The sequence below is a fragment of the Calonectris borealis genome, chromosome 29 (genome assembly GCF_964195595.1).
Source record: "Calonectris borealis chromosome 29, bCalBor7.hap1.2, whole genome shotgun sequence".
Lineage (NCBI taxonomy): Eukaryota > Metazoa > Chordata > Aves > Procellariiformes > Procellariidae > Calonectris > Calonectris borealis.
The window spans coordinates 2,063,038-2,089,171 of NC_134340.1; the positions used below are offsets into that span (position 1 = coordinate 2,063,038).

At 56.1% G+C, this 26,134-nt stretch overlaps 2 protein-coding genes across 27 annotated transcripts in view; one reads left to right on the forward strand and one right to left on the reverse strand.

The window, feature by feature from the left end:
• Positions 1-4,651: 4,651 nt before the first annotated feature.
• On the reverse strand, positions 4,652-8,629 carry LTAP1 (lipid transport auxiliary protein 1). 2 transcript variants are annotated; one of them, XM_075133499.1, is made up of 7 exons: positions 8,488-8,628; positions 7,557-7,658; positions 7,223-7,331; positions 6,926-6,979; positions 6,440-6,606; positions 6,245-6,303; positions 4,652-5,839 (listed from the first exon to the last, which is right to left on the reverse strand). In XM_075133499.1, exons 1-7 carry the CDS (start codon positions 8,554-8,556, stop codon positions 5,641-5,643), a joined length of 759 nt encoding a protein of 252 aa, XP_074989600.1. In that variant the 5' UTR covers positions 8,557-8,628; the 3' UTR covers positions 4,652-5,640. The 2 variants fall into 2 exon arrangements, with proteins under 2 accessions (XP_074989600.1, XP_074989601.1); XM_075133500.1 differs by lacking the exon at positions 7,557-7,658 and having other exon boundaries at positions 8,488-8,629.
• Positions 8,630-8,733: 104 nt separating this feature from the next.
• UBAP2L (ubiquitin associated protein 2 like) overlaps positions 8,734-26,134 on the forward strand; it is a 30,660-nt gene continuing 13,259 nt past the window's right edge. For 5 of the 25 annotated variants that reach the window (XM_075133419.1, XM_075133421.1, XM_075133423.1 and 2 more), the window contains exons 1-11: positions 9,349-9,645; positions 13,459-13,536; positions 13,970-14,104; positions 16,593-16,761; positions 17,076-17,171; positions 17,911-17,956; positions 18,243-18,355; positions 19,957-20,031; positions 23,533-23,585; positions 25,050-25,135; positions 25,600-25,771. In XM_075133419.1, coding sequence (XP_074989520.1) covers positions 9,364-9,645; positions 13,459-13,536; positions 13,970-14,104; positions 16,593-16,761; positions 17,076-17,171; positions 17,911-17,956; positions 18,243-18,355; positions 19,957-20,031; positions 23,533-23,585; positions 25,050-25,135; positions 25,600-25,771 — 1,305 coding nt within the window. In that variant the 5' untranslated portion in view covers positions 9,349-9,363. Of the gene's footprint in view, positions 8,853-9,348; positions 9,646-12,762; positions 12,893-13,458; positions 13,537-13,969; positions 14,105-16,592; positions 16,762-17,075; positions 17,172-17,910; positions 17,957-18,242; positions 18,356-19,956; positions 20,032-23,532; positions 23,586-25,049; positions 25,136-25,599; positions 25,772-26,134 lie in introns of those variants that run through there. The other 20 variants (XM_075133432.1, XM_075133437.1, XM_075133433.1 and 17 more) reach the window with 16 other exon arrangements.

The window sequence follows — 26,134 nt, forward strand, 5'->3', positions numbered from 1 at the left end:
ACGAGGTCCCGCCGGCCCCGCGAGCCAGGTTGGAATGTCCCACAGGAGAGACCCACTGCTCCCGTCCGGGGACAGATTTTGGGGGCTGAGGGGGTCAGCACCCAGGGACCCAGGAGACAGAGATCAACCCCGGTGGCAGCTCCCCGCTCCCCGGGCAGGGTGCCAGGAGGGACGGTGCCCACAAAGGGCCCCGAGTGGCCGCTGCACCTCCATGCCCTGGGAGCCATAAATAACCCCATGCACCGGGGCAGCGGAGCCAGCGGTGGGCACGGAGCCACAATCCTTTGTCCTGGGATCATCCCAGGCGTGAGCGGGGGGACAGGTGGTGAGCGCTGACCCCGCCGCCATCCCAAACCTCCGCCGGCCCCCGGGGATGGCAGCTCCCGGCTCCCTCTCCCCAGCCCTGCGGAGACGGACGCGCGGTGCAAGCAAACGGGTTTTATTGCAGCAAGCGAGAGGGCGGGCAGGGGGTGCGCGAAGGGGCACAGAGGGACCCCCCGCACTCCCCCCTGCCCACGGGAGGGTGCAGGCAGCATCTTGCCGGGTCGGCGCTGGGCATCCCTGACGCTGTAAGAATATGTTTGATATTTAGTTGGTTTTCCAATAAAACAACCTAATATCAAACATATCAGACAGAGGCAGGGGCAGGTGGAGGCGGATGGGACCAGGGGCTCAGCTCCCTGCAAAAGAAGAAGAGAAGGAGAGGCTGAGAGCGGGGGGTGCGTTAACTCCTCGCTGTTTGCCCGGGCAGGACCCCCCCAGGGCACCGCACAGGCGGCATGCCGGCCTCGGTGTCTGGAGCCTGCCTGGGCAGCTGCACCGGCATTGGGATGCTCTGGGATCTGGTGCCCGAGCAGGAGGCATCCTGCAATGGGGACGAAGCCGGAGCAGGGCAGTGCGGGCACAGTCTCCTGGCACGGCACGGCACGGCACGCCATGGCACAGCATGTCATGGACTGGCATGGCATGGCACGGCACGGGAGGGAGCGCTGCCCACCCATCCCTGCGCGCCCAGGGCCGAGGGGACCCCACGTCTGTCACCGCCTTACCTGGGCTGGCTTGGGGGGCTCCTCGGTGGTCTGGCTCAGGGGCCGCCCAGCCACCATTTATAACCGCGCTCAGCTGCACCCGGCGGGGGGACGCGGCCGGCGAGCGCCCTGGCCCCACGCACGTGGCCTCGTTCCCATTAATTACCACCCATCGACGTCCCCCTGCCCCCTCCGTGGACCCCCGCGCCCTTGCCGCTGAGCGCTGCCGGTCGATATGGGTCGATGGCCCCGCGCCGCCTGCTCCTGCCCCCGGTCACACTCCGCCGTCATTAGCGGGGTCGTCAATACCGCGGAGCCGGCCCCGTCCCGGCAGGCTCTGCGCCACCGAGGGGCTGCGCGTGACCCTGCCCAAGGACGAGCCCTTGCTGGTGCCGGGGGGCTGTGCCCGGTGTCCCCTCCTCCTGTGTCCCTGTCCCCTCGCTTTGGGGGAGTCACTGGGACCCCCTATCCACAGGAGCATGGCCTCTGCGGGGCGGCCGGAGGAGGCGACTGCCTGTCACCCTGCCCCATCCCTCATGCGGACGTGGCCCCCCTGCGCTGGGCACAGCTGGGTGACAACGGCAGGACCCCAGACCCGCTCTGGGTGGCATCCAGCCACAAGGGTACACAGGGTCTCTCGGGGTGCTGGGGGCACGTGTCTCCCCGCGCCACGCCGGTGCTTTGCCGCAGTGGGACGCGCTGACCTTGGGAATGGCATTGGGGGCTCTGCGAGGGCCCAAACTTTGGGGGCCAATGGGGCAGGATATGGGGCAGCCAGAGCCCCGAGTGCCACGGGGGACAGGGGGCACAGCCCCTGCCCCACTGCCTGTCTGGGCTGGGGGACCAGGGGCTCCGGCCCCACGGGGGTGGCAGCGGGGCGGCAGGGCCACGCGGGGAGGATGGCAGCGGGGGACAGCAGGGACACATGTGGCGGCAGCACGGTGCCGGGAGCCGGGGGCGCGTGTGCAGCGGCGGCTGATGTGATGCAACCCGACAGCCGAGCTAATGAAGGGCCGTGGGCAGGGGGTGCCGGCCCGGCGGCCCCCAGCCCTGTCAATAAGCAGAGCCAGGGCAGGCGCTGATGGGCCCTGGGGCTGGGAGACACCAAGGTCGGGCGCAGGCAGCGGGGACAGGAGACGGGGGACGGGGCCCCCCCAGCCGGGGAGCAGACGGGGGTTCAGGGGTGCCCGGACGGTGAGTGGGGCCAGGGAGCATCGCACCCAGCCTGGTCGCGCTCCTCTCCCCGTTGCTGCGGGGTTGTGCCCCGTGGCCGGGGGCACCGTGCCAGAGGGGACGGGAGCGTGTGGCCGACGCTGGCACGGCACAGCAGGACCCGTGCCAGGAGCGGGACCCAGCCATGGAGCACGCAGGGCTGGCGGAGGCACACTGGCCGTGCTGCCATCTCCTGGCGTGGCCGTGGCCGGGACCGCGTGTGCAGGATCCGGCACGCGTAGGGTCACGGGCAACGTTGCCAGATCCCAGCCACAGCGATCGTGCTGGGCTGCCCCTTCCCTCCATCTCTGCCCGGGGCTGTCCCACGTCTCAGAACGCAGCCCCCGTCTTGCTCAACATGTTTTATTCTCAGCCAGGAAGCTGGATGATGCCAGGCCGGCGCTGAGCCCGCCAGGTTGGGCACTCACAGCCGCTCCACGTAGAAGGCTTTCCCGAGCTGGCGCAGCTCCTGCTGGTGCTGCTGGTACTCGTCCAGGAGGAGCCGGCGGAGGGCGGCTCGGCGGACCTGCTGGGCACAGGAGCTGGTGCTGAACCCCACCACCCCCCCGACTTGCCGGCGCTGGGCGGCATGGTCCCCCAGGATGCGGTACTGGAGCAGGATGAGGGGGGCACCCAACCCTGGCGACACAGGGCTGGGTGCACCCGGCTGTGCCCAACCCACGCCCGGCCTCACCACCGTCTGCTCCTCGCCCGCGAGGCGCAGCTCCAACTCCATGCGCTGCTGCAGCGCCCCGGGGGCCGTGGCCCAGATCCTCTCCCAGCACTGCAGGTGCCCCCTGGCCGCCTGCCCACAGCTGTGGGGACACAGGGGGGGCAGGATGCGGTGCCAGGGGGACACCAGCACCTGCCCACCCCCCAGCCTGCCCGCAGGGCTGGGCCCCAACTCGCCCCACGCCAGGGCTCCCCCTTGCCTGCTGCCCCCCAGCACGGGGGGGTTCAGCCCCCAGGGCTCCCCCTTGCCTGCTGCCCCCAGCACGGGGGGGTTCAGCCCCCAGGGCTCCCCCTTGCCTGCTGCCCCCCAGCACGGGGGGGTTCAGCCCCCAGGGCTCCCCCTTGCCTGCTGCCCCCCAGCACGGGGGGTTCAGCCCCCAGGGCTCCCCCTTGCCTGCTGCCCCCAGCACAGGGGGGGCTCAGCCCCCAGGGCTCCCCCTTGCCTGCTGCCCCCAGCACGGGGGGGTTCAGCCCCCAGGGCTCCCCCTTGCCTGCTGCCCCCCAGCACGGGGGGGTTCAGCCCCCAGGGCTCCCCCTTGCCTGCTGCCCCCCAGCACGGGGGGGTTCAGCCCCCAGGGCTCCCCCTTGCCTGCTGCCCCCCAGCACGGGGGGGTTCAGCCCCCAGGGCTCCCCCTTGCCTGCTGCCCCCCAGCACGGGGGGTTCAGCCCCCAGGGCTCCCTTTGCCTGCTGCCCCCCAGAACGGGGGGGGTTCAGCCCCCAGGGCTCCCCCTTGCCTGCTGCCCCCCAGCACAGGGGGGTTCAGCCCCCAGGGCTCCCCCTTGCCTGCTGCCCCCCAGCACAGGGGGGGTTCAGCCCCCAGGGCTCCCCCTTGCCTGCCGCCCCCCAGCACGGGGGGTTCAGCCCCCAGGGCTCCCTTTGCCTGCCGCCCCCCAGCACAGGGGGGTTCAGCCCCCAGGGCTCCCCCTTGCCTGCCGCCCCCCAGCACGGGGGGGGTTCAGCCCCCAGGGCTCCCCCTTGCCTGCTGCCCCCCAGCACGGGGGGGGTTCAGCCCCCAGGGCTCCCCCTTGCCTGCTGCCCCCCAGCACGGGGGGGTTCAGCCCCCAGGGCTCCCCCTTGCCTGCTGCCCCCCAGCACGGGGGGGTTCAGCCCCCAGGGCTCCCCCTTGCCTGCTGCCCCCCAGCACGGGGGGGGTTCAGCCCCCAGGGCTCCCCCTTGCCTGCTGCCCCCCAGCACGGGGGGGTTCAGCCCCCAGGGCTCCCCCTTGCCTGCTGCCCCCCAGCACAGGGGGGGTTCAGCCCCCAGGGCTCCCTTTACCGGCTCCACCTCTCCAGCAGCCTTGCGCAGGCACCCCCCTTCGCCAGGACCTGCAACCAAAGCAACGCGTTTGGGGGGGTCGAGGGTTTAACCCGCACGAGGGGGATGTTGCGCCCCACTGTCCCCAACTGCTGCCGGGAGCCCCAGGACAGCCACCTCCCCACCCCCTGCCCCGTCCCACCTCCTCCCGCCACAGCGAGGGGGTCTGGTTGCTCGCCACCGCCATGGCCGGTGCCGCAGGGACCCTGCAACCACCCTCCGCACCACCGTTAACGGCATCCACCGTTAACGGCATCCCGTTACCGGCATCCCGGTTACCGTGGCAGCGGCACAGGGGCGGCCGCAGCCTGGATCCGGCAGGGAAGGGCTCCCCGCAGTCAGAGGCCAAGGGCACGCATCCTGCTCAGGGTAACTGTCATTTTATTAAACAGCAATTAAAAAGAGTGCAGAGGCCCAGGCGAGGGGCAGGAGTCCCCGCCCCACGCGGTACACGCTGCGGTGACCGGTGAGCAGCGGATGCCGCCGTCGGCCTGGCAGGATGCAGACGTCAAATTGGGGGCCGCGAGCTTTCACCCCCCCGGGGGCTCGGCAGCCGCTGGCACACGAGGCGCTGGTGAGAGTGGGAGGAAACACCCCCTTGGCAGGACAGACAGGACGTTCGAAGCTGGTATTTGTCTGCCCGAGACGTCCCCAAATGCCCAGTTGCAGGAGAAAGAGTAGAAACGCAGCCCAAAGAGGCACCTCAGCCACGGCGGCTGAGAACTGGCCACCAAACTATTTACACTCCATCCAGGCAGCCCGGTGCCCGGCCCGGGCACACAGGCAGGCTGGGCACGCCTGGCTGAGAGCAGCAGGCAGCGACGGTGCCGCAGGGAAAAGAAGAGCATTCACCCTTTGGAAAGAACAGACGAGCGGCTCCAGAGCCTGAGCCCCACACAGACAGGACGGACAGACAGGATCAGCCCCACCGGCCGTCACGGGGAAAGAGGACAGGCGGAGGAGAACGCTGGCTGGGATCGATGTCTTTTATAAATAAGCTAAAGCTAATCAGAGTTTATTCACAGGGCCGGGGCTCCAAGACGTTGCCAGACTCAAAGTCTCAAGCCTGAAGCGCGTCCCAAGCCTGCCGGGCCGATCCCCTCCAGGTTCAGCAGGCGGGTGCGCTGCTTTGAAATGGGCTCCCGGTGAGGACCGAGCTCCACCAGCTGAAACGGAGCCTCCGCCGAGCGACGATCTCCAACATCGGGCAAGAGGGAAACCTGAGAGCGCAGCCGCTTCCTCCCAACGCCGCCTGCACGCCAAACCGCGGCCAAAACCCGCCCAGGACACCAGCTGCACCCAGCAAGGGGCTCTGCTCGCGGCAGGTCCCCGGAGCAGCGCTCCCTGCGCGGCTCACAGGGTGCTCTCCAACGTGTTGTAGTTGTCCTTGAAGCTCTTCAGCTCCAGGAAGTGTTTGGCACGTTTGCTCTTCTGGTTGGAAGGCAGGTAGGTGACCTGGATGGTGGCGGGGTTGGAGACTTCGGGGGAGAGGGTGAGGTCCTTCGCTGCTGACTGGTGCTGCCGCTGGCTGCTGCCTCCCCGGGCCTTGGTCCTGCAGGGAGAGGAGAGGGCACCGTCACAGCTGCCGCCCTCCCCGGAGAAGCCGCTCGACTATCACGTCCGTCTGTCCGACACGAGGCAGATCTGCCCTCAGGACGACGGCGCTCACTGCGGTTTTGAAAACCAAGGCTGGCGCTTCTGCGGGTGCCAGGCCTGGAGCCCGCGTGAGGTTCCCGGCTCTAGCAGGAACGTGGACTGTGACCAAGTAACAAACCCCAAAACGCATTAAGAGACGGCAGTAAGTGAAACTGGAAGGACGGACAGCTGTAAAAAGCCCACGTCTCGGAGGCTGCGCTTTGCCCCAAAACCTGTCTCTGTTCACACCTCCACAATGGGCTGCTGGGGCCCAAGAAGCCACCACCGCACCCCAGCTACACACCCGGGCAGTCACACTTACATGTTTGCCAGCTCGTTCAGAGCATCCTGGTACTGCAGATATTCCGGTTTTCCAAAGACCTGGACGCAAACAGAAAAGACCGTGGAAAACCCAGCTGAGGTTACAGCGCAACCTCGGTCCAGCCATCAGACTGGAGCGCAAGGAACAGCCCCCTGCGCTGCTGCGGGGGCCGGGCGATGCAGCGCCGGCGCTTACCCCAGTGCCATAGCGGGCACTCTCGTACCCATCCAGCAAGGTGTCGATCAAGGCTTTGCGGATGCCTTTGAAGGAGGTGCTGGAATTCCGCAATTCCAGCAGGTAGGCACAGAAGTTCTTCCCTATTAAAGACTTTGGGTACCGGCCCTCTGCGTGAAACGGGATTTCTGGAAAATAAAAAGGCACAACACAACCGCCTGAAGTGCAGGTCAAGATGCTTGTGTTCACCTGCAGACAACGTCAGAACTTGGCGGCTAATTAAAACCTCCCACTACATCCGCTGCTTCCGTTTGGCGACTGCTTCCAACGCGTGAGCAGAGCGGACCCGCAGGCCGCCAGCCCCGGGTGGGATAAGTGACTGCTATTTCCAAACGAGGACCTTGAGCCTTATCACAAGGCTGTTGGCCGACGCGCCGCACCCTTATTTCCTCCACATACGGTCTCTCTCCACCCTTCCCCTCCCACTCCTGCCCTGAGCTCCCTTACCAGATGTTCTGATCGCATCCAGCGCCTTCATCCTGTACAGGTAGTTATAGCAGCCTGGCAAAGAGAAAACCCAAATTGAAAGCTCGGCAAAGCTTGGCAGCGGGAGGGAGGTGGGGAAAACGGGCAGGAGCAGAGTGCAGAGACATCATCCCGTGTCGGCTCGCCAAATGCGACGTTGCGACGGGACAGCCAACAAAGAGAGGCCAGCGACGCAACTCGGCTGCAGGGGACCAACCTGCTGTAGCACCGGATGGTGTCTCTGGTGGCCTCTGACTGACACGCGGTGCGGGAGGGTACCTTGTGTCTCCAGCTGCAGAAGCCTGCTGTCGTCCTCAGCCAACAGCCGGGGCTCGTACTTGATGTCTTGCACCCTCGACAGTCGAATGTCGATTTCTTCCTTTAAATCCTGCACAGCGGGGGAAAAAAAACCTAAACATTTACAGCGCACTCGTTTCGTTTGTGGGATCACAAAGATGATAACAGTCGTGTCCTGCAGGCACTCTGAAATAAACCCGCTCCCTCTCTAGCTGCCCATCACCACACCGAGCTGGCAGCTCCTGGAAACATCCGAGTTTGAAGCATGGACGGGTCCGTGGGTGCAGGTCCCCACCGCGGGGCCGCGCGCACCCACCTTGGGCGCGTGCTGTCCGACAGGCACATGGGGGCCACGGCGGGACTTCATGGCGAAGCGCATGATCTGGCGTTTCACGAAGATGAACAGCAGCACGAAGACCTGGAGCAGCACAGCGGGGACGGGGCTCAGGCGCACCGAGCGGCACCCTGGGGGTCTCACGGCCAGCCTGAGCCCCGCCCCACTGACACCCTGTTCCCAACCCCGAGGACACCCCAGGCCAAGCAACCACGGGGCCCCACTGACCCCCCAAACCCGGCAAGCACAGGGGTTCCTGTTCAGCCCATCAGAAGCCCCACGGACACCCGCGCCAGCCCCACGAACGCCCCAGCCTCCACAGAGGCTCCCACTCACATCCTCTCCCTGCCCCGCAGACGCCAGGACCCCACGGGCACTGCAGCCCAGCCCTGTGAGGGCCCCGAGTCTGGCGCTACCGGAGTTCCCCACGGATACCCCGGGACGTGCCTCACTGGAGCTCTAGGGGCATCCCAGGCCCAGCCCCCCGGACCCCCTGGTCCCGGCCCCACGGGAGCCCCACAGACACCCCAGGATCGGCCTCACAAGGGCTCAACGGACACCCCAGGATCGGCCCCACGGCCCCGGCCCCACGGGAGCCCCACGGACACCCCAGGATCGGCCCCACGGACACCCCGGCCCCACGGGAGCCCCACAGACACCCCACGATCGGCCTCACAGGAGCCCCACGGACACCCGAGGCCCAGCCCCACGGACACCCCGGCCCCGGCCTCACAGGAGCCCCACGGACACTCGAGGCCCAGCCCCACGGACACCCCGGGCCCGGCCTCACAGGAGCCCCACGGACACCCCGGGCCCGGTTCCTGGGGGGCCCCGGCGCCCGGACACGTCAGGCCCGTCCCCCCGTCCCCCGGGACCCGGTCCCCCTGGGCCGCCCCGCGCCCGCCCGGCTCACCAGGCTGCCGTAGGCCATCACCAGCACCACGTTGACCCCCGACAGCCAGTTGCTGCCGGACCCCGCCATCCCCGGCCCGGCCCGGGGCCGCACAACATGGCGGCCGCCGAAGCCGCTCCGCGCCCCCACCACGTGACAGGGAAAGAATCCGCTCTCACGTGACGCGGCGCGCCGCGGCGCGTCACACGCCAGTGCCGCCAGGAGAGCGCTTCCCCCCCACCACGGCTCCCCGCGCGTCACGTGGGTGAAGCCGCGCTGGCCCCGCCCCCGCGCCCTCGTCACGTGATGGGGGCGGGCGCCGCTGGTAGTTGTCAGTGTGGTGAGACCCAGGTAAAGTTGGCTGCGCGGAGGCGGCGGCGGCTCCGGTAACTGCGCGCGGCCCCTTTAAATCCCGCCCCCCCTTCCCACCGCCCCCCCCGCCACCGCCGCGCGCCCCTCGGCCCGCCCGGCCCCGCCGCCGCCCGCCCGGCCCCGCCGCGCCGCTCCGCTCCGGGGGCGGCCGCCGCGCCCCGCCGCCGGGCCCCGCGCGGCCTAGTGGGCCGGGCCGCAGCCGGGGGCTAGCGTAGCGCGCGGCCGCCGCAGGTGAGGGCGGGCGGGCGGGCCGGAGGCGGGCGGAGGGGGGGGAATGGCGGCCGCGGCCATGAGGGCGGAAGCGGCCCGCGCTCGCCCGCCTCCCGGGTGCGGGCCCGGCCTGGCGCCGCGCCGCCGCGGGGGCTCCCGCCCGGCCCCGCGGGCCCCCTCCGCCCCCCTCCGGCCGCTCGCCCCCATTGTGTGCCGCGGGCTGGGCCGCCGGGCCTGCTGGGCCGCGGGACCGGGCGGCTCCGGCCCTGCCGTGCTCCCGGGGCCCGCCCGGCCCCGCCGCTGCTGGCGGTAACAATGGGGGCCGCGCTGCCCCGCTACCGCCGTGCTCCCGGGGCTCCTCGCGTGCGACCGGGCCCGCCTCCGGCTCCCTTTCTTCGGCAGCGCCCCGGGGGCCCTTACCGGCGGCGGCCCCTCGGTGCGGGGCGGGTCCCGGCGGCCCACGCGAAATTCCTGGGCGATGCTGGTTTGGTGGTCCTGGAGCAATCCCGGCCCGCGAGCGTCTGCCCCACTCGAGGTCCCGTGCGTGGCGTGTGCCCCTGTGCGGGTTTGGGGTGCTCTGCCTGTGTGTCCCGGACGGTGAGTCTTCCCAATAAAGCGCTGCACATCGATACCCAACTGGGGTCTCTGATGGCATATCCGGGGGCATCCCCCCAAAATCTAGTACTCTGCACGCACGGGAGTTACTCGGTTTGCAGCCGCAATGTGTTTGCTCCGGAGGAAAAATCGTAACGCTGATAAACCAGCTGCCTGTGTCAGGCTCCTTCGGGTGCTTGTTCTGTCCCACCTTGCAGGAAAATCTTTCCAAATGCTTTGCCCTCTGTGGTCCTTTTCCGTTGGAGCTTCGGAGCCTTTTGCACGTGTTAATTAAGCTTTGTTGGAGGGGGATGGAAATACCAATTTTCTGTATTAACAGATAAGGGAAACTGAGGCTGGGATGTGCCGGGACTTGCCCGGCATCAGCCGGCAGGTCTGACACAGCCGGGGATAGTGGATGTGATCGACAGATCCTTGTTCTAAAATTGTAACTTACCTGAAATTTCTAATAAAATGAACAGTTCGTTACGTTTCTGTATCACCTCTTTTTCCGGAGACTCCGCACTTCATGTTTCGTGTAGCCGAGACTCTCTCCTCTCTAGACGTGGAAGGCGAGTAGCGGTGTAGTCTGAAAAGGAAAAGGGTAATGATAAAGCGCGTCGCGTTTACTTGCAGCTTCTTTGAAGAAAAGATGTTGTAACCTGTAGCTGTGAAGCTTCTTTTTTTTCCCTAAATCCTGTACGAATGCATCGCTTTCCCGTTGTCTTGAAACGTAAGCGTTTGCCCGGTTTGACGCTGTTTCTCTGGTGTGGATCAGCCACGATTCCCTTTGGCTGGAGTCGCCCTTTTTTATTACATTCTTCGTGGTTAATATATATGGGTTTGCTCTTTGGGGGGGAAAAAAAAGGGTAAAACACTTTTGATGAAAACTGCTTTGAACCGGTAAACTCATATTGTTGTTACTTCCGCGCAGGGCCAGTTCAAGTGTCAGGATAACCAAGATTTGCAGTTAAATGTTGCCCGTGAGCTGTACTGAAGTTACATGATTGAGGAATAAATTATCAGCGGCCAGGTCCTCTTCCCTCACTGCAGCGCGTGGGGTGTTGTGGGGGACGCCCGCTTACCCGACGGTCTTAGCAGGGTCAGGGCCTGGCTGATATCTCGATAATAGATCTTTCTCTTGTGGTTTTTTTGCATGTTAAAGAAAAAATAATCATGATTTAATTGTGGCAGAAACGCAGCTGGGCAGAGCGGAGCGTGGCAGCTGTTGAACAATGCCCAGCCACTGCACAAAGGTTCGGAGCAGCAGACTGCTGGAACTGTATCCTATTGAAATTGCAGATTAAGTTACTGCAAACGCGCAGGATTGCTTCCCTCTGGGCCTGCAGTTCTGCTGCCAAATTGGTTTAATATGACAACTTGTTTGTGCGTGAAACACTTAGAACTGGAAGAGATGTAGTGGTGGAGAGCAAAAATAAATACCGTGGGGAAGGAGCCTGCGTGGAGCGTGGGAGGGATGGCTGCGTAGCCCAGGAGGCTTTGGTCTGCTCTGCCTTGGGTGAAGCCCAGGCTTGGTGCTCTTCCTTAAATCTGCTCGGTGTCACACACGCCTCGGGGGTTCCTGGTGACCAGACAGGTAGCTTGGCACTGTAGAGCTGCAAAACTGTGTTTTTAAGTTGCTGCGAGGCATGGGTGGCCCCAAAGGGCGAACTTTGTGGGAAGCTGCAGGAGCAATTGCATTTGAAAACTTGCCTACGAGCGAACACTAGACGCTGATGGGAGCGGGAGCGGTGGTGTGTCCATCGAGCCACGGTGCGGAGGTGACGTTAGGGTCTCCGTGCTCTCAGGGAAAGGTCTCTCAGCCTGGTCGAGCCCTCCGCTCGCAGACTTTGACAAGAGACTCCCCGGTTCTTACCGGGCCGTTTGCTAACGCTGCTTCTGAGCTTTCCCCGCTTTGCACGCCAGGTCTTGCTCTGTGCTGCCACGTTGGTGCTCACAAGCAATGTTTCAGATCATCTACTGCAGGTCGGATTTTCTCGCTCGCGTTTCCTCCCTGCTCTTACGCTCTGTCTGTGGCTCCTTCCCCTCTCCCGAGCGTCTGCCTGCAGCACCAGCACCTGGAGCAGACTCTGCTGCTTTGGAGGAAGGCATCGCAGTCTTGTTAACGAAATCCGAAAATGTGAAGTTTGCGATTATTGAGATTTCGGGGACTCAGAAGTAGCAAGTCCTGCCGAGTGCCATGGGATGTGCCTGGCATCCCCTGTGTCTGGGAGACGACAGGGTAAAACTACTCGGTGCTGATCCCGTTCTAACCGTCCGGGTTGGGCTCTTCCCCTGAAGCCCAGTGTGAGGTTATAAAACTCCATTTGCTTTGGATGCTCCATGCCCTGAACTCTTATTGGTTTTTTTTGCCTCAAGCAGTTACCTAACAATGTTACTGGCTGTTATTCCTTGTTGACATCTAGTTCACTTTTTTGGTAGTTTTTAAAACTAGAATACTCAGTAGAAGAAAACTTCATATTTCCAGTTCTGGGGAATAATTGAAGCAAGCAAAAATGGGCAGTTCTACAAGGGCGGTATTTTTTTAAAACAATATCCCACAAACCCGTAGCACCACTTACTACGGGAGCGTTTTTGCTTTCCCTGCCCTGCTTTAAGGGCAAGAAAGGAGAAGGGGAAGTATCTGATGGTGTCTGAGGCTCTGAGATGTTCTGCTCTCAAAGTGAAGTTTCTTTAGAGCATTTTTTAAATGTTCCTTGCTCCAGTTGATCGCTGTAGCCCTCTTACGGCCCCTGTCATGGCAAATCCATGCCCGCTCACACACTTGCATTTTAGCACAGAGTCGTTAAACCCTTTACCCCACGTACTTCTGCTCCTGGGTCCCGATTGCTCCCGCCTGGACGCAGGTGGTGTTTCATTCGGAGCGCTCCGCCGTGGTAGCGGTGGAGAAACCTCGAGAAGTACAAGTGGCCTTTTTGTCTTGGGGGCACGTGGAAATGGTAGGCTGGCCCGCTGTGGCTTTTGGGGAAGCAGCGGGGAGGGTGGGGGCCCACGACGGCTTTACTGGCTGCCTCGCCCACGCGATCGTTCAGTCTTGGTGCTGCCTTTTGTTTTCAGTTTCTAACGGTCTGTTCTCTCTTCTCCCCTGACCCACCACAGAGTTCTACCTTGTAAATACTGTTATTTGTATATACTGTAAATGATGACATCGGTGGGCACTAACCGAGCCCGGGGGAACTGGGAGCAGACACAGACACAGAGCCAGACACAGCACAAGCAGCGGCCGCAGGTAAGGGCAGCGTCCATGGAAACCAGTTAGCTTGGAGGTGGAGACCTGGCACTCCTGCTTGGCCCAGCGCTAACGGCTGGGCTTGGCCTAACGAACTTCCCGCGTGCTGCTCGCAGAGCCAGGTTAATTGGGCAGCCACTGACGGTGGGATTTCCGCATCGGTGCCTCCGAGCGGGAGCCGGGGCTGAGATTTGTTTTCATTTCCATCTGACCATTCCCTGTTCACTTTAATGAACGCAGGTGGCTGAGAAGCCGCCTGCAGTGGGTCTTGATGTTCTGGTGGTGGTGAGGTCTGCCTCAAAATGGATGTAGTTTAGGTGATTGTCGCTCACCCGGTGCTGCGAGGCCATCCAGCGGTACATCCCTTTCTTCCAGACTCCCCTCGCTCGCTCCTCTTCCGTCTGACTTTCTCTGAAGCTTTCCTCTTGCTGTCCCTTGTTTGCGCCTCCTCTTCATCATCTTGGTTCCTTTCCAGAGATCTCAGGGAAGCGGTATGGCCTTTGGAGGAAGGTTTGTTGGAAATGTGCCACTCTTAACCGTGCACTCTCTCCATTTGATTTCTTTAGGCCACTGCGGAACAGATTCGACTTGCACAGATGATTTCGGACCACAACGACGCTGACTTCGAGGAGAAGGTGAAACAAGTGAGTGTGGAAAGTGAGGGTGAACCCTGACGGGAAGGCGAGATCAATGTCGAGAGTACTGTGAATGCTGTGGGGGTTGGGAGGGACGCAGCTGGCTGGTCCCTGAATTTCCTTGAGCTGGCTTCTTTTTCAGGGGCTCTAGTGCCTGCCGTGTTGCGCCCCAGAATGCAGGGCACGGTGTTATCCTGAGAAAAGGAGGTCGTAGGTTGGGTTGTGGTGAAACAACGGTAACTCCGAAATTCCCACCCTCAGTTACTTTTTGTTGAGGGAACATAATTAAGCTGAGGGAGGCTGGGGAGACTCCCAAACCCTGACATTTCTTTGTAGGATTTCTGGTGTGGGATTCAGCTTGCTTGCCTCCTAAGAGGTCCGTAGAGATTTCGGTGCCTTCTTGGTTTGGAACATGCTGACCGTGGTGTTGTCTTCTCTACAGCTGATCGACATCACAGGCAAGAACCAGGACGAGTGTGTGATTGCTCTGCATGACTGCAACGGAGATGTCAACAGAGCCATCAACGTGCTGCTGGAGGGCAATCCGGACACGGTAGGATTGGGTCCTGTAAATCTGGTGAGGCCTAGTTCAGTGTAACTGCATATTTGGAGACGAGACGTACAGTAACGTCTAGATAACGAGAGCCTAACTGACTGACTAGTTCCACAAGTAGCATGTAAAGTGTGATCGTGTCCTGGCTTCTTAACGCTGCTCTCTGTAGGCTTGCACGGAATACGAGCGTGGCCGGCAGACCCAAAGGAACAGAGGGGAAAATGCAATAAATCATTTACTTCCTATTCCTTTTGAATCCAAGCGCTTTGACAACAGTGGCATCTGTATAAACTTCCACACTGCCGTGAGTGTGGAGTAATGTACCTTTTCCCACGAGGGCTGAATGACCTGTGTTGAAAGGCAGGCATGTGTCAGCTGTGGTTCATTTCTCTTAGAGTAGTGCAGTTTTGTGTCTCTGGCCCTAAACATTTGCTTCGTAGTGATGCGCTGACTGGCTTGTGTGCCGCTGCCCTTGCCACGTTTTTGGGGGTCTTTTTGCTGTTTGTTTTCTGTGGAGTTAGGCTCGACTGCTGTCACTCACGCAGGTGCCTGTCTCAGGTAAGCCAAAGTCAGCTCTGAGAACAAGTGAGCACTTGCTTAGGAGGAACCTTCCGCCTGGTGTGCGGGATGTCACCCATTTTGTGACAAAGACAGCAGAGACGCAAGTTCTGTTACAGCCTGGTAAAAAGCCTACGAAGATCAGATCCTTCCAAACTGCCTCTGATCAAACGTATCCTCCCAGCACCCTGGTTTGGCTGAAGCGGACTCAACTCTTTGTAGAGTTGAGGCTCTAAATACCACTTCAAAAACTATGCGCTGGCTCTTTTTTTCTCATTATTAGCCCTGAGTGTAGATGGATGAGCTGGACAGCTCAGACTATATTCTGTGTAACGTGGCTGCTCCCCAACATCAGGTGCTTTGCTAGCTTTGGCACCGGCCAAGTTCACTACAGCGCACATAAGGTTCTTCCTTGCCTTTAGAGAGCCCTTTCCATTGACAACTGAACAAAATAGCTGTTTTTTAGAAAGGGGGATGATATAAATACGCGTCGCTGAGGCAAAGCTCTGCCGTGACTCTATTTTCCTTGTAGCTGGTGGCTTCCAGTTAAACGACAAACTCCTGCCATCACAACAATTGCATTTCCTAGATAAACACATTGCTCACGAAAATAGCATCCAGGATGGCGTGCAGCAAACCGCGTTACGTAGCAGTACCTTCTTTATTCCAGCAGCTGAAACGCCCAGCGGCGTGAGATGCAGGGCAAGGCACGGCTCCTGCGGAAGACTTGTAGAGGCAGCAGGGGAGTTGGCAGAGCAAAGCCCTCTTGTGCTTGCCACTTCTCCAGCCTGCAGTGCCATGGGGGGGCCTGCGGGCCGGTGCCCGCAGCACTGAGCGCGGGCCGAGTCTGCGCTGTAATTGGGCAACGGTCTTTGAGCTGCTTCTGGCCTGGCTTCAGCTGGTGCAGCAATCCCGTAAAGGGGATTTTCTGATAAGAAACAGACTTGCTAATTGCTCAGATACTCCCATGCTGATGAAGACCGCTCACCTGCTGAGCTAGTTACTCGTAACGTACTGTATTTCAAACAGTAAAGGAGCTGGCGTGATCTCAGGATTGGGTTAGATTTGGCTTAAAATCACAGTATTCAAAGTAAATATTTTCCTAAATTTCTTTCTAAGCCAGATACCTATGGAGAGAGACTTCAGAAGCCTTGGGTTTGAAGGCAGTTTGTGCCTCTCTGGGTTTTTTTTGTCACTGTCCCTGCATGTCGCCATCCAAAACCAGCTGTTTACTTGTCTGCCAGTTATGTTTTCAGGTGTTCGTCAATGACTTGTGACTGTTTTTAATTGTTCTAACAGCGTGCAGCACCAGTTTAAGAGTATGAAACCACTGCAGACTGTCATAAAATAAACCAGTGCGGGTCCATGGCAGTAAGCTGGAGGCATGCCTGACTTCTTACAGTTGAACTTGGGATGACTTGAACTTGCCTGTTGGATAAATTCTGTGATACTCCTCTCCCTGTGAGCTGCTGTTTAGGAGAGGGGGGTTGTTAAATCACTCTGCATCTGAGAGAATAACTTACCCAAAATGTTGATTGCAGAGCACTTTGGAACATTTACCTGGGTTATTCTGAAAGCTCCCCAAAACAGTGACCTATATGAAGTGGCAGGTTTTTTTTTTTTCCCCCTAAACAGGGTAATTTTATCCACGCTTTGAACTTGAGTAAGTATTATGCCCACTCTATTTAAGAAGTTTAGTAGATCTTTGCAGAAATAGAATAACTCATCTCCTGTTACCTCAGGCTGCGTGCCAGTCAGCTGTAAGAAAGCTTTCCTTGAAGGAAGAAGCTGTACTGTGTGTAGGCTGATAGACTCTTCTAAAAAAAATTGGGCTGGAAACCATTTTTTGTGGAGACCGTTGTTATATTCTCTGTAGCCTGTTTAAATATGTGTGTATTTGCGTCTTGCATCGATCAAACTATGATTAACTTCTTTCCCCTCTGCAAACCCTCAGCATTCCTGGGAAATGGTCGGGAAGAAGAAGGGTGTCTCGGGACAGAAGGAGAGTGGACAGACAGAACCCAGTGAAGAAAGCAAAGAAAACCGGGAGAGGGATCGGGATTTCAGCAGACGACGTGGCGGGCCACCGAGGCGGGGGCGAGGTGCCAGCCGTGGAAGAGAGTGTATGGACCTGCCCTTTAATAACACCCGTAACTGTCACGGTGCACACCGAGGCACTTTGTGCTGCGTGAAAGCTGTCAGTAAAGCTTCTTGGGCAGACACATCTGTGTGGCAATCTGTTTGATGCTCCCCTGTCCGAGATGATTCCTTGGGTGATATTCTCAAGACCATCAGCTTAAATAAAAGAAGTTACGGGAGTGTTGGGCGGCGTGGTCTCCCGCACAGCCACTGCGCTTCGGTGTTTGAGGTCTGGTCTAGTATCCTCCCTAAAGCAGGATGAACCTTGAAATTGTCTTTGCATTGTTCTGTCTTTCAGTTCGGGGCCAGGAGAATGGACTAGACGGTGGTAAGAGTGGAGGATCTTCTGGAAGAGGCACAGAAAGAGGGAGGCGGGGACGTGGCCGAGGCCGAGGTACACATGGGGTTTGAGGTCAGGGGGTGTGGGAGGAGATGGATACGCTAACGTAATTCATCTCCTCCGTGAGGTTTGAAAGCCTCCTCTATGGGAGGAGTTGCCAAACTGAAAATAAGCATTTGATTTTTCTGTTCTTACGCTTACACTTAGTGCCTACTCCTTGCTTTCCCATCTTAAGCATGCTAGAAACAGTATCTAGTTCTTGCATCCCATCCACGGAGTTGGAAAAAAATAGGACTTTATTGTAGGGAGATGGGAAGTTAAAAAAACTAAGGTGACTATCTGGCAGGTGGGCCAATTGCTTGTTAGCAACGGAATCTGGATCCTCCTCATTCTTGCATGTGTGTCTCTGAGCACCATTGCTGTGCAAACGCTTGGCTTGGTTTTTAAATACTCAGCGGCAGAAATTCATTTTTCCACAAAATCTGTGCTGCTCAGGAATTGTTGCTGAGGCCACACACTGCAGAAATCAGAACCTGGGGTCCGGTACTTACGGTTTGTGCCAGCTGGAAACCTCATCTGAGCCTGGAATCATGCATCGCTAATTATACCGCCAGCCAGCTGAGGTCATTCCCATACATATAAAGACGCTGCTGGAAATCCCATCAACTCGGGAAAATCCTCATCACTTTTGTATTCTGGGCATCAGAACTCCATATGTTTTTCAAATGTTTCTTTTCCCGGTGATGCAGAGCCAAGAGAGATGCTCAGCAGTGCGTGCGTGTATATTTTACAGGTGGCTCTGGAAGGCGAGGGGGAAGATTTTCTGCCCAAGGCATGGGGTAAGTTTCACTGGTACAAACCACAGCAAAAATAAAAAGTCTTTGTGCATGAATAGTATTGTTTGTGTCGGTCATTTGTGTTCCGCTTTTCCTTTTTTTATTAATAAAGCCAAAACTGCATCATGCTAACTTAAATTTGGAATGGCTGATGTAGCTGAAGCATCCCTCTGCTGAGAGAACTGTCTTTTGAGACTCTTTGAGATGTGTCATGGTCTGAATAAAATCAGCTGCTTTTAAAATGCTTAGGGAGAAGGAGTAAAAATATTCATCTTCCTATTTCTTGCAGAACTTTCAACCCGGCTGACTATGCCGAGCCGGCTGGCGCGGATGAGAACTACGGGAATAGCAACAACAACACGTGGAACAACACTGGCAGCTTTGAGCCGGATGATGGCACAAGTAAGTGGTCTTCACGCGCGCGTTGGCTGTTCTGTATTTAGAGGGTAAGCGGGGTTTGTGTCCATCCAGTTGCACTGAGGAGGTTCTGGGTAGGTCTCTGACTCGCGCAGAGGAACGAATTGTTGGTTCAGAGATGGATTTCAGTGACCCTGTTTCTTGGCACCCGGAGGTGCCTTTGCATCTGTTAGGGTGACCGCACTGGAAACGGGGAGCTGGATGATTGTTCTGGTGTGAGCTTGTGGGTGCTGTTGCCCAACAGAGGCACAGAAACACTTGCCTCCGTTTGTTTTCCAGTAGAAACCATGCTGCCTCTTTGGAAAAGTCTTTTTTTATAAACTGTAGCGTGGTAAGCACATGCAAGTTCTCCCGATATTTGGTGCATCCTCCAGAGAATATTACTTGGAGTTCAGATGTCTTGCTCTTGATTTCGGTATGGGGAGCATTCTCTCTTTCACGGTCATCTTGCTCAAAGTGCTGTAGGGTGAGACCTTGCTACAGAAAGCTAAGCTGAAAAGAAATCTTCATCGCTAGCCTGATGGAAGCAAACGTTTCTTCAGAGGGCGGTTCGTGAACACCGATCTGCCCTTGCACGTTCTCTTGCATTGGAAAAATGGTACCTTTTTTTGTTTCAAGTATGCACACTATTGTAAGACACAAGTGAACTCAGATTTTGCAGTGTGGTAACTGGACAGAGTCGCAAGAGAGAATCCTTAATCGTAAGTAGTCTGTTTGTGTGGGTTTTTTAAGAGTGGTTGTGTTGGGTTTTTTTATGGAGCAATCTTGCACCACCATGAAGTCAAACTTATTTTTCCATGACTTTTGAGTATTCAAGTAAATACCACATCTTGGTTATGAGAAGCATTCACAGCCATATTAATGTTGCTTTAGGCCACTTCTGCATTTCTTGTATTTGCTGAAAAACTGATAGCTTTGGAAAGAGAGAAATAAAGTACAGTAAACTCCGATACCTTTTGCTACACATTTTTAATGTAGGGATTTTTTGGTTGGTTTGTGTTCTGGTGGTTTTTTGTTTTGGTTTGGGTTTTTTGTTTTGTTTTTTTTTTTAAGAAAACGGAGAGCTGTTTTGAAAGGGGGAAAAAAATAACCACGGTTTTGTAAAACACTAGCAGATTGAGTGATCATCTTCTGGCCGACTGAGAAATGGAGTTTTAAATACCGGAGGGAGCAGTGTAGTCATGTGTTAAGGGCAATGGGTACGCTTGTCTCTGCAGGAAAAGGGGCTGGGAGTGGATGAGCTCTACGTGCTGGAAGTTTAACTGTCTAGTCTGAACGGACTTCTGTGTGGAATTGTGGAAGAGAGTGGGTTAGAGCGTGGTTGGGGGGAGCTGAAGATTTTTGGCGGAACAACTCAAATTTGGTCTAGTACTACGATACAGCTGTAAAGTTTATCGTGCAACTACGCTGTTCACCTCTGTCGTGCGTGGTCGTTTTGTTTCCATTTTAGTAGCCACAGGCATCTCTTTAACAATATCCACAGGTACAATGTGACTGGTGTACGTGGGGGCAATGAAACTCACCTTCACTTCTTTAAGTCAAAATTTCACTGGTTGTCTTTCTTTTCTTTTTTTTTTTTGTTTCAGGACTTGATTTCATTGGGGGTGAGGGGTCAAATTATCCCCGAAAATTTGACACTGCTCCTGGTACGATACATCCAGGTGCACTAACTGCCCCGGATACCTTTACTTTATAGCTTTTTTTTAAAAAAAAAAACCTGAAATATCTGTGGATATGTCATTCTTCTCTCTCTTAATTTGTTCATTTTAATGAATATTTGACGTTTGTTCTGACTGTGCTTTTACTAATGCTGACACCTTGAATATAAATTGGGAGAGGTTAACCCAAATTCTTGTGGATTATGTAAATTTTAACTTCAGCCACTGCTTCTCGGTACCCAGAGCAGCTCCGTGTCCCCAGCACTGATGACAGAGTATCCCGCCTGAGGGGAGGAAGCGTGAGGCAGCTTAGTCGTATTCCACTTGTCTCGCATCCAGAAAGCTGTGACTTGCCATCGTCCCCGTGCCGTTCCTCAGCGCGGCGGTTCGCTTCTGCAGCGATCGCTTCGGCCTCCCCGCTATGTTTCTGCTTCGGGTCGAAACACTGCTGCGAGGGGAATTCGTCCGGCTAAACTGTCCCAGTGCTTTGCCTCTGCTTGCGGCTACCTCTGGGCGAGCGGTGCGCTTGAGGGCTGCTTTGGCTTGCTCTTGCTGCCCAGCTGCTCGTCTTCACCTGGGCAGACCTGCCCTGCAGTCGAAGATGACGGTGGATTTTGAGATGGCCGGGGTGCTTGGTGGCAAAGCTGCTCAGTGCCTGGCCGCTTTATTTCCTGCTCTTACACCCTTATGCCTTATGAAGCCAAGAGATGTCTCAGTTTGCTTTATACCTACCGAATCCCATCGGTGTCCATAACAAGGCCAAAATCGTATTTGACTAACGTCTCCTCCATCTATCCTGAGGTCGGGAAGTTGAGGCTAAGGGCCCTTCAGGAGGAGCTCCCCACTTTGCTCTTGAAGGTCGGGACGGGAGGAGTGTTGAGGCTGTAGAGTCTCTTTTGCAGGGATCCGGAGGCAGCCGTACTGGGAGTGCTTCTGTTGCTTTGGAGCATCTCCTAGTTCTCACCTCTGGGTTAATCTTTAACTCCTGCAGGCAGCACAAGGCCATCTGCTCCAGTGCTGCCATTGTGTTTTTGCCACACTTTGGCTTTGTTTGGATTTACATTCCTTTGAGGTGCAGAGTGGGGGGGGTTGGCTCTGTCACCCTTCCAGGCTGGGGCATCGAGGGTGTATCCAGTCGTTGAGACAGCGGCAGATCGCCTGATGGGCCGCAGGAGGAGCAAGCTGGTTGCTCATCTCCCAGTTTAAAATTAAGAGATAGTGTATTTGGGGGGAAAAAAAAAAATCTTGAAGACGCAACGGGATTTTTTTCTTCAGCACATTCGTATTTGTAAATGCCTGTTGACTTTTAATTTTATTTTTTTCCCCTTTTGCTGGTTTGAGGAGCTTAAAGACCAGCAGCTCTTTGAAGGACTTTCTTAAAGCAGAGAGGGGGGATTTGCCGTTCAGAAGAAGACACTTCTGAAATGGTGTTAGAAGTGTCAGGGCGTCGCTTGCATCGCAGCTCTCCCCTTCGGAAGAGCTTGATGAAGAGCGATACACTTGGTTTCTTTAAAAAAAACTAAACACACTCTGCTGGTTAGGAAGCTTTCTGGAGCATTTCTGGCCAATGCCCGGTTGTACATCACAGGTCTTCGGTTTTCCATCTGCCCCTTCGTGCTCAGGGAGCACAGGCCGTGCTGAATAGGTGTCCGGTGCTTGAGAATTAGACTTGCCAGGAAAGCCCCATCTATGGCTGCTCTTCATCTGCAGGATTTCCTTCTGCTTTTCGTGCTTTGCTTTTCTTATTTTCCCCAAGCGAGCAAGACTAAGGGAGCCCTGTGCCGTGTTCCTACATGCACAAACACTTGTTGGGGCAACTCTCCTGGCTTCCTGCTCTCCCCTGCCCACTGCAGCCGACCCAGGTACCTCCAGCTCCCGCTTCACCTCTTGGGTGAGGGATGAGCTGGTAGGATCTTTCTGATCTATGAAAATCTGGAAAGGAGCCTTCCCACGACTGCTGTGAGGGCACAAAAAAATCTAAGGAATGGTGGAATCTGGGTTTTTAAACCCCAGATGTGTTTTGCATTGAATGTGTTGAACTCCTCGTGATGCTTCTGGCTGGGGAAGAAGGGGTAGAGTAGTGTGCCTTGAGACTCCTGGCACTCGAGGAAGTCATGTTGTATTAATAACTGTATTTCTAACTTGAATATTAAAAAAAAAAAAATCCAGGAAGGCTTCTTGAATTGGCTCAACTTGTCAGGCAAAACAAAACACCCAACAAAATAACGATGAAAAAAGAATAATTCACTGATAATATGCTTATTTCATGCACTAAATCCCCCACTTCTAGACAAGCTGTTTGGATGTTTTGGCCTCATAATTAAAGCGTATATGGGAAGATCTGCTGTGTTCTTCCCCCCAAAATCTCAGCGAGCCTGATTGTGCCCTGCAGAAGAATCCACAATGTTCTCGTTCCCCACGTGCTATGTTTTTATGCAGTAAAAGGCTTCCAGCTTATAAAAGGGCTGATGCCAACTTGTTCCGTCCTTGTAAATGTCTCCAGGGTTAACCCTGTTGGCTGTATCGGGTTTTGTTGATCTGGTTTGCATGGGCTGAAAACAAGCTGCGCAAAATGGGGCTGGTTTTATGCTCTTGACTTTTTTGGGATGTAAAATGCTCCTGCTCTCCTCCCACACCAAATTTTAAGTTGTCTAATGGATTCGGAAGTCGCCACTTAATATTCAAAGTACTGAGGTTAAACTGTGATGGAAGTGAGGGACGGAACAAGTTGAAGATGCGGCCAGGCAAAACTTTTTTTTTCCAGTAAATTTTGCTCTCTTACAAATTGCGCTGTGCTGGATTGCGGCTGAAATCTCCTGCTTCTCTCCCTGATATTTTAAGCTACTCACTTTGAACATATCTCAGAAATTGGTCACAGAAAATGCGGGAATTGCGTAGTGCCTTGAATTTTCCTTTCTGATTCCCATTTGCCTGTGCACAGGAGGTCCTGGTGCAGTGCAATTTGGGGGGGGCGGGGAAGAAAAAAAAAAAGACTAGCCATGTGAATGGTTCAGTCATCCCTGGGTTTTATAGAAACTTAAGGTTTAACTGGGTGGTGAGGTCCTGCACGAGAGCTGGCAGGAAGCCCCCGAAGGAGGTGCTCTGTCTGAGCTGCTGGGGTAACACTAACTGCTCGTGGGTGCGGAAACTTGCAGCTACTGCGATACGAGGGGAAATCAGGAAAATGGTACAAGGAGGCTGGGGACGTTGCCGGGGCTTCCTTGCCAAGCTCAGCTTCCCTGTTCGGTGTCGGGGTGTGTGCGTTGCCCTAACTGCCAGCCCAGCGGTCCCTCTCTTTCAGCCTAGCCTGCCCGAGCAAGGCTGAGGCGATCCCATCGCGATACCTTGCCCATGAATCGTGGGTTGGGGTTGACTGCTTTCACTTGTCTGGTTGGCAAATAGAAATCCTCTCAGCTGCTTGCAAAGCTCCCCGGTGCTTCCTCGGCTCTTGAAGGTAGAGCTTTGATGCACGCGTAACTTCTCTACCTGTTGTTATCCCTGTAGGTGCGTGGAGGGCAGCGACAGAAGAATGGGGCACGGAGGACTGGAATGAAGATGTAGGTACTCTCCGAACCCCGCTCCTCCGTGCGTCTGCCGGCAGGCTGCTGTCCTGCTTGTACACACGCGGCTATGAGAGGAGCATGAAGCCCATCCTCCCCCAACCGTGGGCACAGCCCAAGCCAGGCTCCCAATTCCAGGAGCTATGATGAATAGTAAACATCGCCGCTTCTAAAGTACATGTGTAGTAGAGCTTGGCGTAGGAGCCCAAGACAGGAACGGATCTCCTGGGGCATCGAGTCTGGTCCTCTCATTTCCTGCAACTGCATGATTGAATTCTTCCATAAACTGGGCTAACTCCACACAAGATTCTTGCTCTGCTCCCCCAGTGGAGTGGCAGTTTGCCTTTGAGCCACACCGCGTGCCGTGGAGGAGGCAGCAGCGGTTTTATGCGTGTGTCACGCACGAATCTGCTGGTCCTTGTGATTTGGGTTGAACAGAAGCTCTTGGCTTTACCTTCTGACTTGCTCTTTGACGTGTCTCGCTGCTTTTCGTTCTCTACCTGGCATCTCCTTCAGGGGAGAATGGACACTGTTATCACCTGCTTTTAATGCCTCTCTATCACTTTCTTCTGAAATGGGCCTCAGTCCTTCTCTGAATCAAGGAAGAACTTCTGTTCTTGTGATGGGAGCAGGGTTGGGCTTTTTTAGTATTATTACTAGTTTTGCATGCTCATTTTTGCTAAGCCTACAGAACGGGCACGAAAGGAAAGCTTTTGCTTTCCAGCACCGTCTGAAGGAAGCGCTCCTGCTGTGTTTGGAGACGCAGGCAGCTTCTCTGTCTGTTCAGTCAGGTCTCTGCTTGAAGAGAGCCTTTGATAGCCCTTCTTGCCTTCAGTGTGTGTGATATGCTCCCAGGGGTTCCTGATTTTGTTTTTAAACTCTTGCAGTTTAGTTGCTGGCAGTCTGGAATAAAAGCTGTTCATATTCAGATATGTTCCAGGCTAAATCACTAAAGGTGGTCATTAAACCTCCCCTTCATTCATTTTTGAGCAATGTTATTTTCCCTTCCATAGCTGAAGTAGATCTGTTGGTCTCTGGACAGATCATCCAGGTGAGGCCAGGATCATTGGAAGCTTAACTGTGGGTCTGAAGCTTTTTTCTTTGACTTCTCCAGCCATGCTGGCACCTACCTGTGTAGTGGGTTTTGCGTACCATCAATTCAGAGCACCTGTCTGAAGACCCCAGCAGCCTTAGTGGATTTGTGGACTACGGGAAATTTGTGGAAGGATTTGGGTTTTTTTTCCACTGGCAGGTGATTTGTGCACTTGCCTGGGAAGAAACAAATTAAATAGAAGCTGATTCTGATGGGAGACAAATGTTAGAGAAGTTTAAGACTAAACACTTGAACTTCTTGACTCTTTCTGTGGCTGTTTGTCTCAAATGTTTGTGTGCTTTACGTTGAGTCCTGAGATGCTGTTCTCACTTTTGGATTCTTTTTCCCTTTTTTTTTTAATCTTTCAGCTGTCTGAGACGAAGATCTTCACCGCCTCCAATGTGTCTTCAGTGCCTCTGCCTGCCGAGAATGTGACAATCACAGCTGGACAGAGGTGATAGCCCATGGCGGTGCTGTTTACATGGGAAAAGTGGCACACAAGTCCCAGAGCAATTTGCCATCTCGGACTAAACCTTGCCAGCTAGCTAAAATGCAGCAGCTCTGAATAAGATGAGATGGATTTAAATGGAAGAGTTGAGTTAGGAGTTTCCGGGTCCTAATCCTGGATTAGAGCTTTCCTAGGCTCTGCTGCTGGTTCTTCAGATTTGGCGGCATTTTGCTGCGTTAAATTAATGGAAGACATGCTTTAAAATAGAAGGCCGTGCAGGATCTTGCTTGGTCTCTGTCCTTTTGAGGTTGCTACTGGCAGTTGTGAGTTAATGTTCTGCAGGTTCATTCAATTTATAAAGTAAAAGCTATAAGTTGTGAGGCTGGAGGTAGAATACCTCTGTAATGGAAGTGAGGGGTGTGACAGAGCCCGTGTTAACCTCAGTGGGTCATCTTCTTTCTTTTACCCAGAATCGATCTTGCAGTCCTGCTAGGAAAGACGCCGTCTTCTATGGAGAATGAGTCAACAAACCTGGAGTCATCCCAGGCTCCTTCCCTGGCCCAGCCGCTGGTGTTCAGCAATTCCAAGCAGAGTGCTATATCCCAGCCTGCCTCTGGTAACTCCTTCTCTCACCACAGCATGGTAAGGAAATGCTGGTCTCCGCCAGCGTGCGGGTTTTGGCAGGCGTTGGTTTCCCTGGCGTTCCCCGTCTGCATTTGGGCAATACGGGAAATACAGTTCTGACACCGGCTCCCTTCTTGTGGGTGGCAGAGTCCTCCGCTTGGATATTTGCCAGCCTGCTCTAAATACAGAGGCATGAAGTCCATTGCTTAATTAGAAATAATTGGGATAATTCCTCCCCTGTTGCCCTTGTCAGACTTGCGACATGTGTTTCTTTCCTGCTCAGAGGAAAGGAAAAACTCTTGCAGTCCAGGGCTTGCAAATTCAACAGTTTGAGAAGTGGAGCTGGTGGGGAGTTTGGTGTGGGATGGAATAGTGGCATCT

Coding starts and splice junctions, on each gene's coding strand:
- LTAP1 (XM_075133499.1), bottom strand. CDS start 8,556: ATGGCGGGGTCCGGCAGCAACTGGCTGTCGGGGGTCAACGTGGTGCTG. Junction 7,332..7,556: donor TCGGACAGCACGCGCCCAAG/GTGGGTGCGCGC, acceptor CCCGCTGTGCAG/GATTTAAAGGAAGAAATCGA. Junction 6,980..7,222: donor TCTGCAGCTGGAGACACAAG/GTACCCTCCCGC, acceptor TCTCTTTGCCAG/GCTGCTATAACTACCTGTAC.